Genomic DNA, 9,847 nt, shown 5'->3' on the forward strand with positions numbered 1-9,847 from the left:
CAAAGAATAAAGGGACAATTAAACGCAGCTTTTATCTACTAAATTGAAACCTCTGTGTTCATCTCTTGATGCTTTTGATTGAAGTTATCATCCTAATCTCAAACATATAGGTACACAGTTAAAGACAACAAACAATGTTCAAACAATCCTTCCTTACTTTTGGTATGTGTGCATAGGAGTTGGGGAGGTTTAAAGCAATGCCATTCAAGAAATGCTTCTGTTGAAAAGAATTGACACTACCGAGCAAGCCATCGATATTTTTAATCAAGTTGTTTCGTCCAATCAAAGTGTTCCCATTCGCGTGCAAAGCTCACAACCGCCTTCTTCTGGCTCTCCACTGGCTCATGCCTTCTTCTTCTGTACATGTCTTCTTCCGGTAACTCGAGCATTCCTCTGATTACATTCAGTCCAAGATTGCTATTGAACTGTTGCTCATCATCAATTACGTGAACAAACCCTTTGTCTAGACCAAACTCTACGTGGAAGTAAGGGAAATTCTTGGGTATAGAGTTCCTCAGACCCTTCACGCTAGTGTCTATGAGTTTCTTTGAATTGTGCTGACTCCACTCGCTCTCCGCTTCGTCGATCGCCTTCTTGAAGTAAAGAGGACCTTCTTTTGCTATCTCTTGAGGAATTGGGATACACTCGATCAAACAGTGGCGACGTTGCTGAGACAAACCAATCACTGTCTCCAGAAACACAGCGTCTTTTCCTTCTTTCGCATACATCATTATAAGACACTTCTTGAAATTACGAATCTCATCCCAAACATTGTCGTCAACACTTCTGCTGGCTGCCTCGTGCTGCATTGGCAGGATACAGCAATGGCCTGGGACAAGGGGCTGCTGTTGTGGTAGCATCAGATAAGTGAAGTTTGCAATGGAGACAACTAAGTGTTTCGGTCGCTTTGGGTTCTCAAAACAGAAGAGACATCGTTCTTGCTGAGTCATAATACGTTTCACACGGTTATCCTTTTCAGGAATGTTACTGGACGATTCCCGCTTCCGGGACTTTTTGCTTGGAGCGTCTCCATAGTCATACTCATCATCAGCAGCTTGATTAGCAGTTTTGTACTGTTTGTTCTGCATTATGCTCTTGGCTAGATGCATATCCGTATTATCATCTTCATTCTTCCTTCTACCCGACATCTCTTTGACAGGATATCTAATGAGTAAGAAACAGAGGAATTTTAATATCAGAACGATTTAACAAAAAAAATAAAAATAAATAAGCTAAACATCTCAGCAAAAACTGTAAACTTACCTCACTACGGTTCTCATGGAGTGGTGGTTGGATGAATCGTCTCCAGCAGCTTGCTTTGCTTTTAGCCTCTCTGCTTCATCCTGTGAATATCAAGAGAATTGATTTCAGAAGTAAGCAGGTAAAACAGATGAACCAGTCATACTTAAGCAATGAGTTTGAAAAAGGACTCAGGCAAAAGGCAAGTAAACGATGTAGAATAAAAAAGTCACTGTCTCACCATAAGTTTCTGGGCTTCTTCAGGTTTCCCTTTCATACGGAGCTGAAAGGCTTTAGCAGCCAGTTGATTCACACTTATATTTTCCATACTGGGAAGAGTCCCTTCGCCATCCTTGTTGGTCTCTGACGGTAATGCTTTCTGCTCCACAACACTTCTGTGATCTCCACGAGTCTCTACGGGTGACACTGATACATTCTTCTGCTTGGAAAGCATTTCCTTCATGAAATTTCCGTCATTGGAAAACTTATTCAAGTGAGCTGCAGCTTCAGATATTAGCCTCGAGTCTTCGTTTCTGTGAGTTTGGCCCTTTCTCTTACCCCAGGATAAGGAAGGGTCAGTTTTGGGGGCTCTCAACACACGATGTTGCAGCGAGTCACCTTTCAAATACTCCCGATCATTACCCTATAAACATGTCATGAAGTCAGAATATAATCTGTCATACTTCCCAGTCTGAAACAGTACTCACCTTAAAGAACATCAAACCTAACATAAACAGTACCTTTTCAGAAATTCTTTCTGGTTTTTTTTCTGGATCTTTCTTTTCATTTTCCCCTCTTCTTCTATTATTTATGGCATTCAAATGGGCACGAGATGGAGCTGCTCTTTCAGATGCCACAGACTCAACAAGGTTACCAAGAGAACCCCATCGTTCTCCAGCAACCTGCATAACCATCAAATGATAAGGCAATACTCAAAAGCAAAAGAGACTAAATTAAAATCGTAAATATATATAAAACTTACCTCCTCAAGCCTTTGCCCTTCTCTCGCTGCCTGTTCTTTTGCACGCTTGAGTGCTTTTATTCTCCAACTCGCACCACCATCTCCAACAACCGAAGATGGTAAAAGCTGGTCTTTACCATGTTTTTTCTCAGATTCTTCCTCTGGATAACCGGTTCCATTGTCTTTCAAATAAGGATTTAGTTCCCTTGGGTTTACTTTAGTTACCTGTTCAAGGAACAAAAAAGAAGCATTAACTTAACTATCTATTATGGACCTGTTAGAAAGAAACTCCAAATCAAAATCCCCTCACCTCAGGTGCACTTTCCTCGAATTTCTCCTCTACATCTGAAGCAGGGTTTGGATCATCAGCCTTTCGAGTTGGCGGCAGCATCCAGTCAAGACCCATTTTCTTTCTTACAATATCTCCTTCGAGGGAGTCGTTGTCAACAGTCTCGCCATCCCCATCCTTAACAATCTTCTTCCCATCTCTCTTACTTCCTTCTCCCTTACGCTCCTTTCTATCATCATCCTTGTTCCTTCTTCTTCTATCTTTCCCACCTCTGGATTTCTCTTTTTCTCCTTCCGAACTATCATCATGCACCTAATAACCAAATAACAATATATTGCACTCAAGCCAGTCGTAACACACAACAAGAACAAAAAAAAACAGGATAAAATGAAACTAGTAACTTTACTTCATCACGAGGTATGATCTTTATTCCAGAAAACATGTTAAACAATATGCGTCGACGATCTCAGTGACTTCTTCCTGTTAAAGAATAATCAACAGACTTTCAAAAGGCAGAGCGAAGCTAACTTCAAACCTACACAAAGTAAGGAAACAGAACAACCAAAACATTAGATCATGTTCTAAACAAAAGAGCTATTTATTTCTTCAGTTTTATATACTCTTCAAACAACAACTCTAAAGTTTCGATATTTAAAATTCTGATCAGTAAGATTGAATCTGGGAAAGTTATGAGATTTGATAGATTACAGGAATTGCGCTAAACCTTGTATAGGGTCACTAGCTAGATGTTAGTAAAGCTTGAAGCAACGAGAATGAAACCAATTTTGATCATTTAGACTCTAAACGCTACTGGATGAGAGATGTTAAGCAAAACCCATAAACCAACTTCAATCGAAACGCACCCAAATTGGAGAACTGAAGAAACTAGAAAATAAGACAGAGAGCAATCTTAGCCAGCCAAAGGGGTCTCCTTTATCTTTGTTAATGAAGAAGGGAGAACTAATTAAGGAAAATTACCGGCAAAAAAAAAGAAGAAGAAGGCAGCTACGCCGGCGATGGAGGGTCTCTGATCGGAACAAGGGAAGCGATGTGCTCTGTTCGGATGATTTAGGGCTCCAGCAGAAAAATAAAAAACAATAATATGAAGAAATAAAAAAATACTTATTACTATTATGTTAACTATGGTTCGTGAACATTTGTTATTATTAAACCGGAAATTGTCTTAACCGTGTTTAAGTATTAAACGAATTGAGATTAGTCTCCATCGTTCTGATATGACAAAAGAGAGTTTAGACGTAGCATAACATAAGCTGAACATCGGACTGAGTTTAGAATTAGACATAAGTTAAGCTAAAAACTCTGGACTGAGTAATTCCAAAAACGGAACCGTGATTATAAACCGGGCGAAAACAATAAACCGGAAATTGGAATTTCGAGAAACCGGTCCATCATTTTCTGAGAATCCGATAATAGTCCTTGTTTCATCACAAGGCACTTCTTTCTTCCTCTCTCCTCCTCCTCCTCCTCCTACTAAGAAAATAAAATCATCATCGTCTTCATCTTCCATATCTATCAAGATCGATCCTGCTTGAGTTTCGTTTGCTAAACCGTCCTTCAATTTGTTCCAAGATTCTTAATTTTGCGGGCAGAGAGAGAGAGAGATGGACGCTGATTCCAAGAGATTTCTAGCTACGCTTCGATCCCGATCTGGTGAGAATTACAGTATAGCTTATTTCAACTTTGATTTAGAGCTTGTAGCCATCAAGAAATGAAAATTTTAATTAAAAATACAAACTTTTTATCAGTCTGATGCATATATCATGGTTTCTTGATTTTGTCTCAAGAAAATGTTTTTGATAGTTATGCTCAATTTTTTCCTAGCTTATTTCTTGCTCTAGTTTGAGTCATGTAAGAAAAGCTCTTGAACTTGTTGTGTTTGTGGAGCTGGAACTGGTAGAGATGTTTTTTGCTTCTAAATAAGACTGTGAAATTTGATGTTCCTATCTTATCTATAACAACAAAACAAGAAGGGTAGGTTCAATTTTTCTTAGTCCTCTCTTATTCATAGATCTTTAGGTATTTGGTTTTAAGTTGTTTCATTTGATGTTTAAGGTTGCTTTGTTGCTGAGAAAATGCAGGAAAATAACCTAAAAAAACATCTTTCTCTCTGGATCTAGAGTGATGTTACCTTTAAGCTTGTTCTGTATTAGAATTTTGTGTATTATTAAGTTGTGTCTTTGATTTCTTTTCTAAATTCATAAGTCTAGAATTTGGTTTTAGAGTTTTGATTAGAAAGGGAAACCATGATTCAGAAGGTTGTCTCTTGCAGTCTAGTTTTGGTTTTTTTCGTTTCATATTGTTTGTTTCTTGTCTAGGTGAATTATTTTATGCTTTGGCAAGATCATTCTCGTAATTTTATATGATCTTTTTTGTATTTAAAAAATGCAGAAATGTTAATGGGCTTTGAAGAAATAGATGGAGATGATGTTTTCCAGGAGGAGTTTGCTTGCCCGTTCTGTGCAGAATCGTTTGATATCATTGGTTTGTGTTGTCACATAGATGATGAACATACTTTAGAGTCAAAGAACGCGGTATTGCTCTCTCGATGTTTTCTTTCATGCAATTCTTTTACATCGATAATGTTTTAAACAATCAAATCCGTTGTTTTGCAGGTATGTCCTGTTTGCTCTCTAAAAGTGGGAGTTGATATCGTAGCACACATAACACTTCACCATGGAAGTTTATTTAAGATATCCTTTTTTTCCAATGAATACACATATAACTTAACCATATTCTCTTAGTTCTTACCACATTGCTCTGTTGAATTCCTTAATGAGAGTTTTACTTGCAGCGAAAGAGGAAGTCACGAAAAAGCGGTACCAATTCGACACTTTCATTTCTTCGGAAAGAGCTAAGAGAAGGAGATCTACAGAGGTTGTTAGGATTTACTTCTCGTAATGGTTCTGTTCCTCCACCAAGTGGAACTCCTGATCCTCTAGTGTCGTCATTTATATCACCTACACGATCGCAGAGTTCTCCTGTGACACGCCAAACCAAAAAAGTATCCGAGGAGAAACATATCGAGCGGTATAGTTTCTACATCAGCTTCTTTATTAGTTTTTTTTTTAGTGTTTTGAGAAGGTTTAGTCCTTGATTAGCATTTGGACTTGTTCAGCAAGAGGCAAGTGTGCATCTCACCCGTCTCATCAAAAGACCGAGAAGAGAGGAGGCATAAGTCAGAGTTCGTTCAGAGGCTCTTGTCATCAGCCATTTTCGATGAGGTCTGATCAAAAAGCAAATGCAAAGATTGAGAGAACGCAGAGGAACTAATTCTGCAGAACCAGACTTCAGAGAATCTGGTATATATCTGAACCTCTGTGTTGTGTTAACAGAACCCACAAACACATTTTCATTGGAATCTTGATTCAACTGTGTGTAGGTTTGGAGAAAAAAAACAGTGGATGTGATGAGAAGAAGAAGACGGAGAAGAGCAAGATGCAGCTATGTTATCTATATCTATGTATTGTGTATGCTTGAAGTAATAAACCAGAAGAAGATGCTACTTATAATACATTGCGGAGAACTATGTTTTCTATAAAGTTTATTAAGTCATTGAAAAAGTAAGATAAGAGGAAGAAGAATAAGTTCTCTCGTCTGTAGCATATAATCCAATATGTTATGTATTGTGTCTTATGAAATAAAAAGATGTTCACTCTTGTAAGCTAGTTAAAAGTGTATTTGAGAAACCACGTATGGCGTATGAACATCTGTTGATGATGGTGGTCTACAATGTTTAGGGTTAATGATTTAGCCATGTTGTTTTTAGTACTAGGGTTTTGGTAGTCAATGTTTAGAGTAAGACTTACGGCTGGGTAAAAGACTAAAGGTTCTTGAAAACCGAATCATAGAATAACCCGGAAAAAAAAAATTATTTTATTGAACGGAATCAAGGTCGAAGAACTGTGGAAAACCGAACTAAACTAACCAAAAATAATATGTTTAACTTAAAATTGTTATAAAAAATTATTGATTTTGTAGTGAATAAAAATATAAATAATAATTTATATAGGTAAAAAGATTGGGATACCCAATAAAAGTGAGACAGACACAAAGAGTTATAACTTCTTTGTAATTGAAGTTTGTAATGGATTCGATCGATTATATAGAAGTAAAAAAGTAAGTTTCTATATATGTATAGTAATGGTGGGGTTCACACAAAATAATAATAAATGCATAACTTTATACAAATGCGCATCATTTGTTGATATTATAGACGTCTTTTTTTTCTGACTTTCACAACACTCTCCCTTGGAGACCATTGTTACTATGTCTCTTGCGTAATGTCTTTTGTTGCTTCGTTAAAAACCTTTCTAGGAAAACCCAATGGAAAAAACCTTAGTAAGATAAAAAAAAAGTACAACCTCGCAAGCTCCCCCTCGACTAATCAGGATCTCATCTTACAAGTCTTGTTGACGACGCATTCCAATGTTATGGACATGTTTCCTGAACATAGTCGTGGCTAATGATTTTGTGAAGAGATCTGCAGAATTCTCGGATGAACGAACATATCTTACTTCAATGTCTTTATTCTTCACGAGTTCTTGGATGTATGAAAAGAACTTTGGAGGGATATGTTTGGTTCTATCACTTTTGATATACCCTTCCTTTGTTTGAGTAACACATGCATTATTGTCTTCATATAAGATAATTGGCTATGTATTATGACGAATTCTGCTACTTGATTTAATGTGTCGACTTATCAAACTTAGCCACACACATTCTCTACTTGCTTCATGAAGTGCATTAATTTCAGCATGATTCGAAGAAGTAGCTACAAGCGCCTGTTTCTGAGAACGTCGTGATATAGCAGTGCCTCCAATCGTGAACATGTATCCTGTTTGTGAACGAGTTTTGTGTGGATCAGATAGATATCCTGTATCTGCAAAACCAATCATTTGGCCATTTAAATTGTTATGATAAAATAATCCTAAGTCAATAGCCCCATGAAGGTAACGAAAAACAAGTTTAATTCTATTCCAATGTCTTCATGTAGGAAACGTGCTAAATCTAACCAAAAGATTAATTGAAAATGAAATATCAGGTCGAGTGCAATATGCAAGATACATAAGGGCTACAATTGCACTTAGATACTGTACTTCAAGACCAAGTATCTCTTCATTTTCCTTAGCTGGTCGGAAAGGATCACTTTCAACATTTAGTGATCTGACGACCATTGGAGTATTGAGAGGAGTTGCCTTATCCATATTAAAAAAATTTAACATTCTTTTAGTGTATGTGAATTGATGCACAAATATACCCTTTTGAGTATGCTCAATTTGTTGACTAAGACAAAACTTTGTTTGTCTGAGATCTTTCATCTCAAATTCCCCTTTTAAATAGTTTGTTGCTTTTTGTATTTCCTGTTGAGTCCCGATTATATTAAAATCATCAACATATACTGCGATTCTCACAAATCCGGAGTTTGTTTTCTTGATGAAAACACATGGGCATATAGGATCATTCACATATCCTTCTTTTGTTAAATGCTCACTGAGACGATTATACCACATAGGTCCAGACTGCTTTAACCCATAGAATGATCTTTGCAACTTTATTGCACATAACTCTTTGGATTTAGCTTTTAATGCTTCAGGCATATTAAATTCATCAGGAACTGTCATATAAATATCAATATGTAATGATCCATATAATTATGTTGTAACGACATCCATGAGACGCATCTCTAGATTTTTGCCAGCTGCTAGACTCATTAGAAATCTAAACGTTATTGCATCTATAACGGGGGAATATGTTTCCTCCTAATCAATCCCAAATATTTGAGAAAATCCTTGAGCTACAAGATGAGCCTTATATCTAGTAATTTCATTTTTTTTCAATTCGTTTTCTTACAAATACCCACTTGTATCCAACCGGTCTCACATTTTCAGGCGTGAGTACAATAGGTCCGAATACATTTTGTTTCTTAAGTGAGTCAAGTTCGACTTGTATTGCATCTTTCCATTTTGTCCAGTCATGTCTCTTTTGACATTCATATACAGACTTTGGTTCTGGATCCTCATTTTCCTCATCTATTTCCCTTGAAACAAGGTACGAGAAATGTCATTAACATCATCGATTTAATTTCGATTCCATATTTTTCCAGTATGGATATAGTTGATAGAAATCTAATGATTTTCTTCAGGCTCATGATGCTCAATACTTTCATTAGACCCATGATTCGTTTCTTCCAAAATGCTTTCTGCTATTTTGGGCATATCATGCTTTTCAACTTCCTTTTGTTTTCTAGGATTTTTATCTTTAGAACAAACTGGCCTGCCACGCTTCAAGGGTGTTCTAGACTCTTGTGTATCGTCTGCTTTTCCACGTTCTTGTGGTATTTCAATTCTACCAGGAACATTTGCAGTTGGTATATAAAATTTGGTTACCGTTTTTGGTATCAGAAAATGCATCATGAAGTTGATTCACAATACTCTGCGTATGCATGGTTCGTCGAACTTCTATTTCATACTGCTTTGTAGGAGGATCAAGGTGTAACAAAGATGGTACACACCATTTGATATTTTTTCCTACTTGTTTATTTTCTCTCCCTAGAACCGGGAAAACTATCTCATCAAAATGACAATCGGCAAAACGTGTCGTAAAGACATTACCAGTCTATGGTTCTAGGTATCTTATAATTGATGAAGAATCACAACCAATATACATACTCAACCTTCTTTGTGGTCCCATCTTTGTACGTTGTGGAGGTGCTATAGGCACATATACCACACAACCAAAAATCCTTAGATGAGATATATTTGGTTCCCGACTAAATGCAAACTGCAAAGGGGAATACTTATGATATGTGTTTGGTCTTATTCGAATAAGTTCTTCTGCATGCAAGATGACATGCCCCCATACACAGGTTGGAAGTTTTGATCTCATGATCAATGGTCTTGCAATCAATTGCAGACGTTTGATTAATGATTCTGCCAAACCATTTTGTGTATGAACATGAGCTAAAAGATGTTTAACTTCAATTCATGTTACCATGCAATAATCATTAAATGCTTGGGATGTGAATTCACCAAAGTTGTCTGGTCTAACTCTTTTAATAGGATAATCAGAGAAGTGAGCTCTTAATTTGATAATCTGAGTTAGAAATCTCGCAAATGCCAAATTTCGAGATGACAATAGACAAACATGTGACCATCTGCTAGATGCATTAATCAACACCATATAATAGTGGAATGGTCCACATGGTGGATGTATCGCTCCACATATATCGCCTTGAATTCGTTCAAGGAACTTTGGTGATTCTTTCTCAATTTTGGTTGGCGATGGTCTTATGATCAATTTTCTAAGAGAACACGCTTCACATGTCATTTTATTCCCCT

The 9,847-nt window shown here is 36.9% G+C and overlaps 2 protein-coding genes across 4 annotated transcripts; one reads left to right on the forward strand and one right to left on the reverse strand.

The window, feature by feature from the left end:
• Positions 1-7: 7 nt before the first annotated feature.
• Positions 8-3,774, reverse strand: LOC104758955 (uncharacterized). 2 transcript variants are annotated; one of them, XM_087490541.1, is made up of 9 exons: positions 3,468-3,624; positions 3,214-3,374; positions 2,896-3,024; positions 2,511-2,801; positions 2,222-2,425; positions 1,980-2,141; positions 1,481-1,882; positions 1,264-1,343; positions 8-1,164 (listed from the first exon to the last, which is right to left on the reverse strand). In XM_087490541.1, exons 3-9 carry the CDS (start codon positions 2,929-2,931, stop codon positions 261-263), a joined length of 2,079 nt encoding a protein of 692 aa, XP_087346667.1. In that variant the 5' UTR covers positions 2,932-3,024; positions 3,214-3,374; positions 3,468-3,624; the 3' UTR covers positions 8-260. The 2 variants fall into 2 exon arrangements, with proteins under 2 accessions (XP_087346667.1, XP_087346665.1); XM_087490539.1 differs by lacking the exon at positions 3,214-3,374 and having other exon boundaries at positions 3,468-3,774.
• Positions 3,775-3,786: 12 nt separating this feature from the next.
• LOC104758954 (protein DEHYDRATION-INDUCED 19) lies at positions 3,787-6,175 on the forward strand. 2 transcript variants are annotated; one of them, XR_015583916.1, is made up of 6 exons: positions 3,787-4,160; positions 4,899-5,041; positions 5,123-5,200; positions 5,296-5,537; positions 5,626-5,809; positions 5,890-6,175. XR_015583916.1 is itself a non-coding variant. In XM_087490543.1 (5 exons), exons 1-5 carry the CDS (start codon positions 4,112-4,114, stop codon positions 5,735-5,737), a joined length of 624 nt encoding a protein of 207 aa, XP_087346669.1. In that variant the 5' UTR covers positions 3,929-4,111; the 3' UTR covers positions 5,738-5,811. The 2 variants fall into 2 exon arrangements, 1 of the variants encoding a protein (XP_087346669.1); XM_087490543.1 differs by lacking the exon at positions 5,890-6,175 and having other exon boundaries at positions 3,929-4,160; positions 5,626-5,811.
• Positions 6,176-9,847: the final 3,672 nt, after the last annotated feature.

This window comes from Camelina sativa, chromosome 16 (genome assembly GCF_030686135.1).
Source record: "Camelina sativa cultivar CO46 ecotype springtype chromosome 16, ASM3068613v1".
NCBI lineage: Eukaryota > Viridiplantae > Streptophyta > Magnoliopsida > Brassicales > Brassicaceae > Camelina > Camelina sativa.

Bases quoted from the DNA above. Each gene is read 5' to 3' on its own strand.
- LOC104758954 (XM_087490543.1), top strand. From the start codon at position 4,112: ATGGACGCTGATTCCAAGAGATTTCTAGCTACGCTTCGATCCCGATCT. The intron at 4,161-4,898 runs GTGAGAATTACA...TAAAAAATGCAG, and splicing joins TACGCTTCGATCCCGATCTG to AAATGTTAATGGGCTTTGAA. The intron at 5,042-5,122 runs GTATTGCTCTCT...GTTGTTTTGCAG, and splicing joins CTTTAGAGTCAAAGAACGCG to GTATGTCCTGTTTGCTCTCT.
- LOC104758955 (XM_087490539.1), bottom strand. From the start codon at position 2,931: ATGTTTTCTGGAATAAAGATCATACCTCGTGATGAA. The intron at 2,802-2,895 runs GTAAAGTTACTA...TTTGGTTATTAG, and splicing joins AGATCATACCTCGTGATGAA to GTGCATGATGATAGTTCGGA. The intron at 1,344-1,480 runs GTGAGACAGTGA...TGATATTCACAG, and splicing joins AAGAAGCCCAGAAACTTATG to GATGAAGCAGAGAGGCTAAA.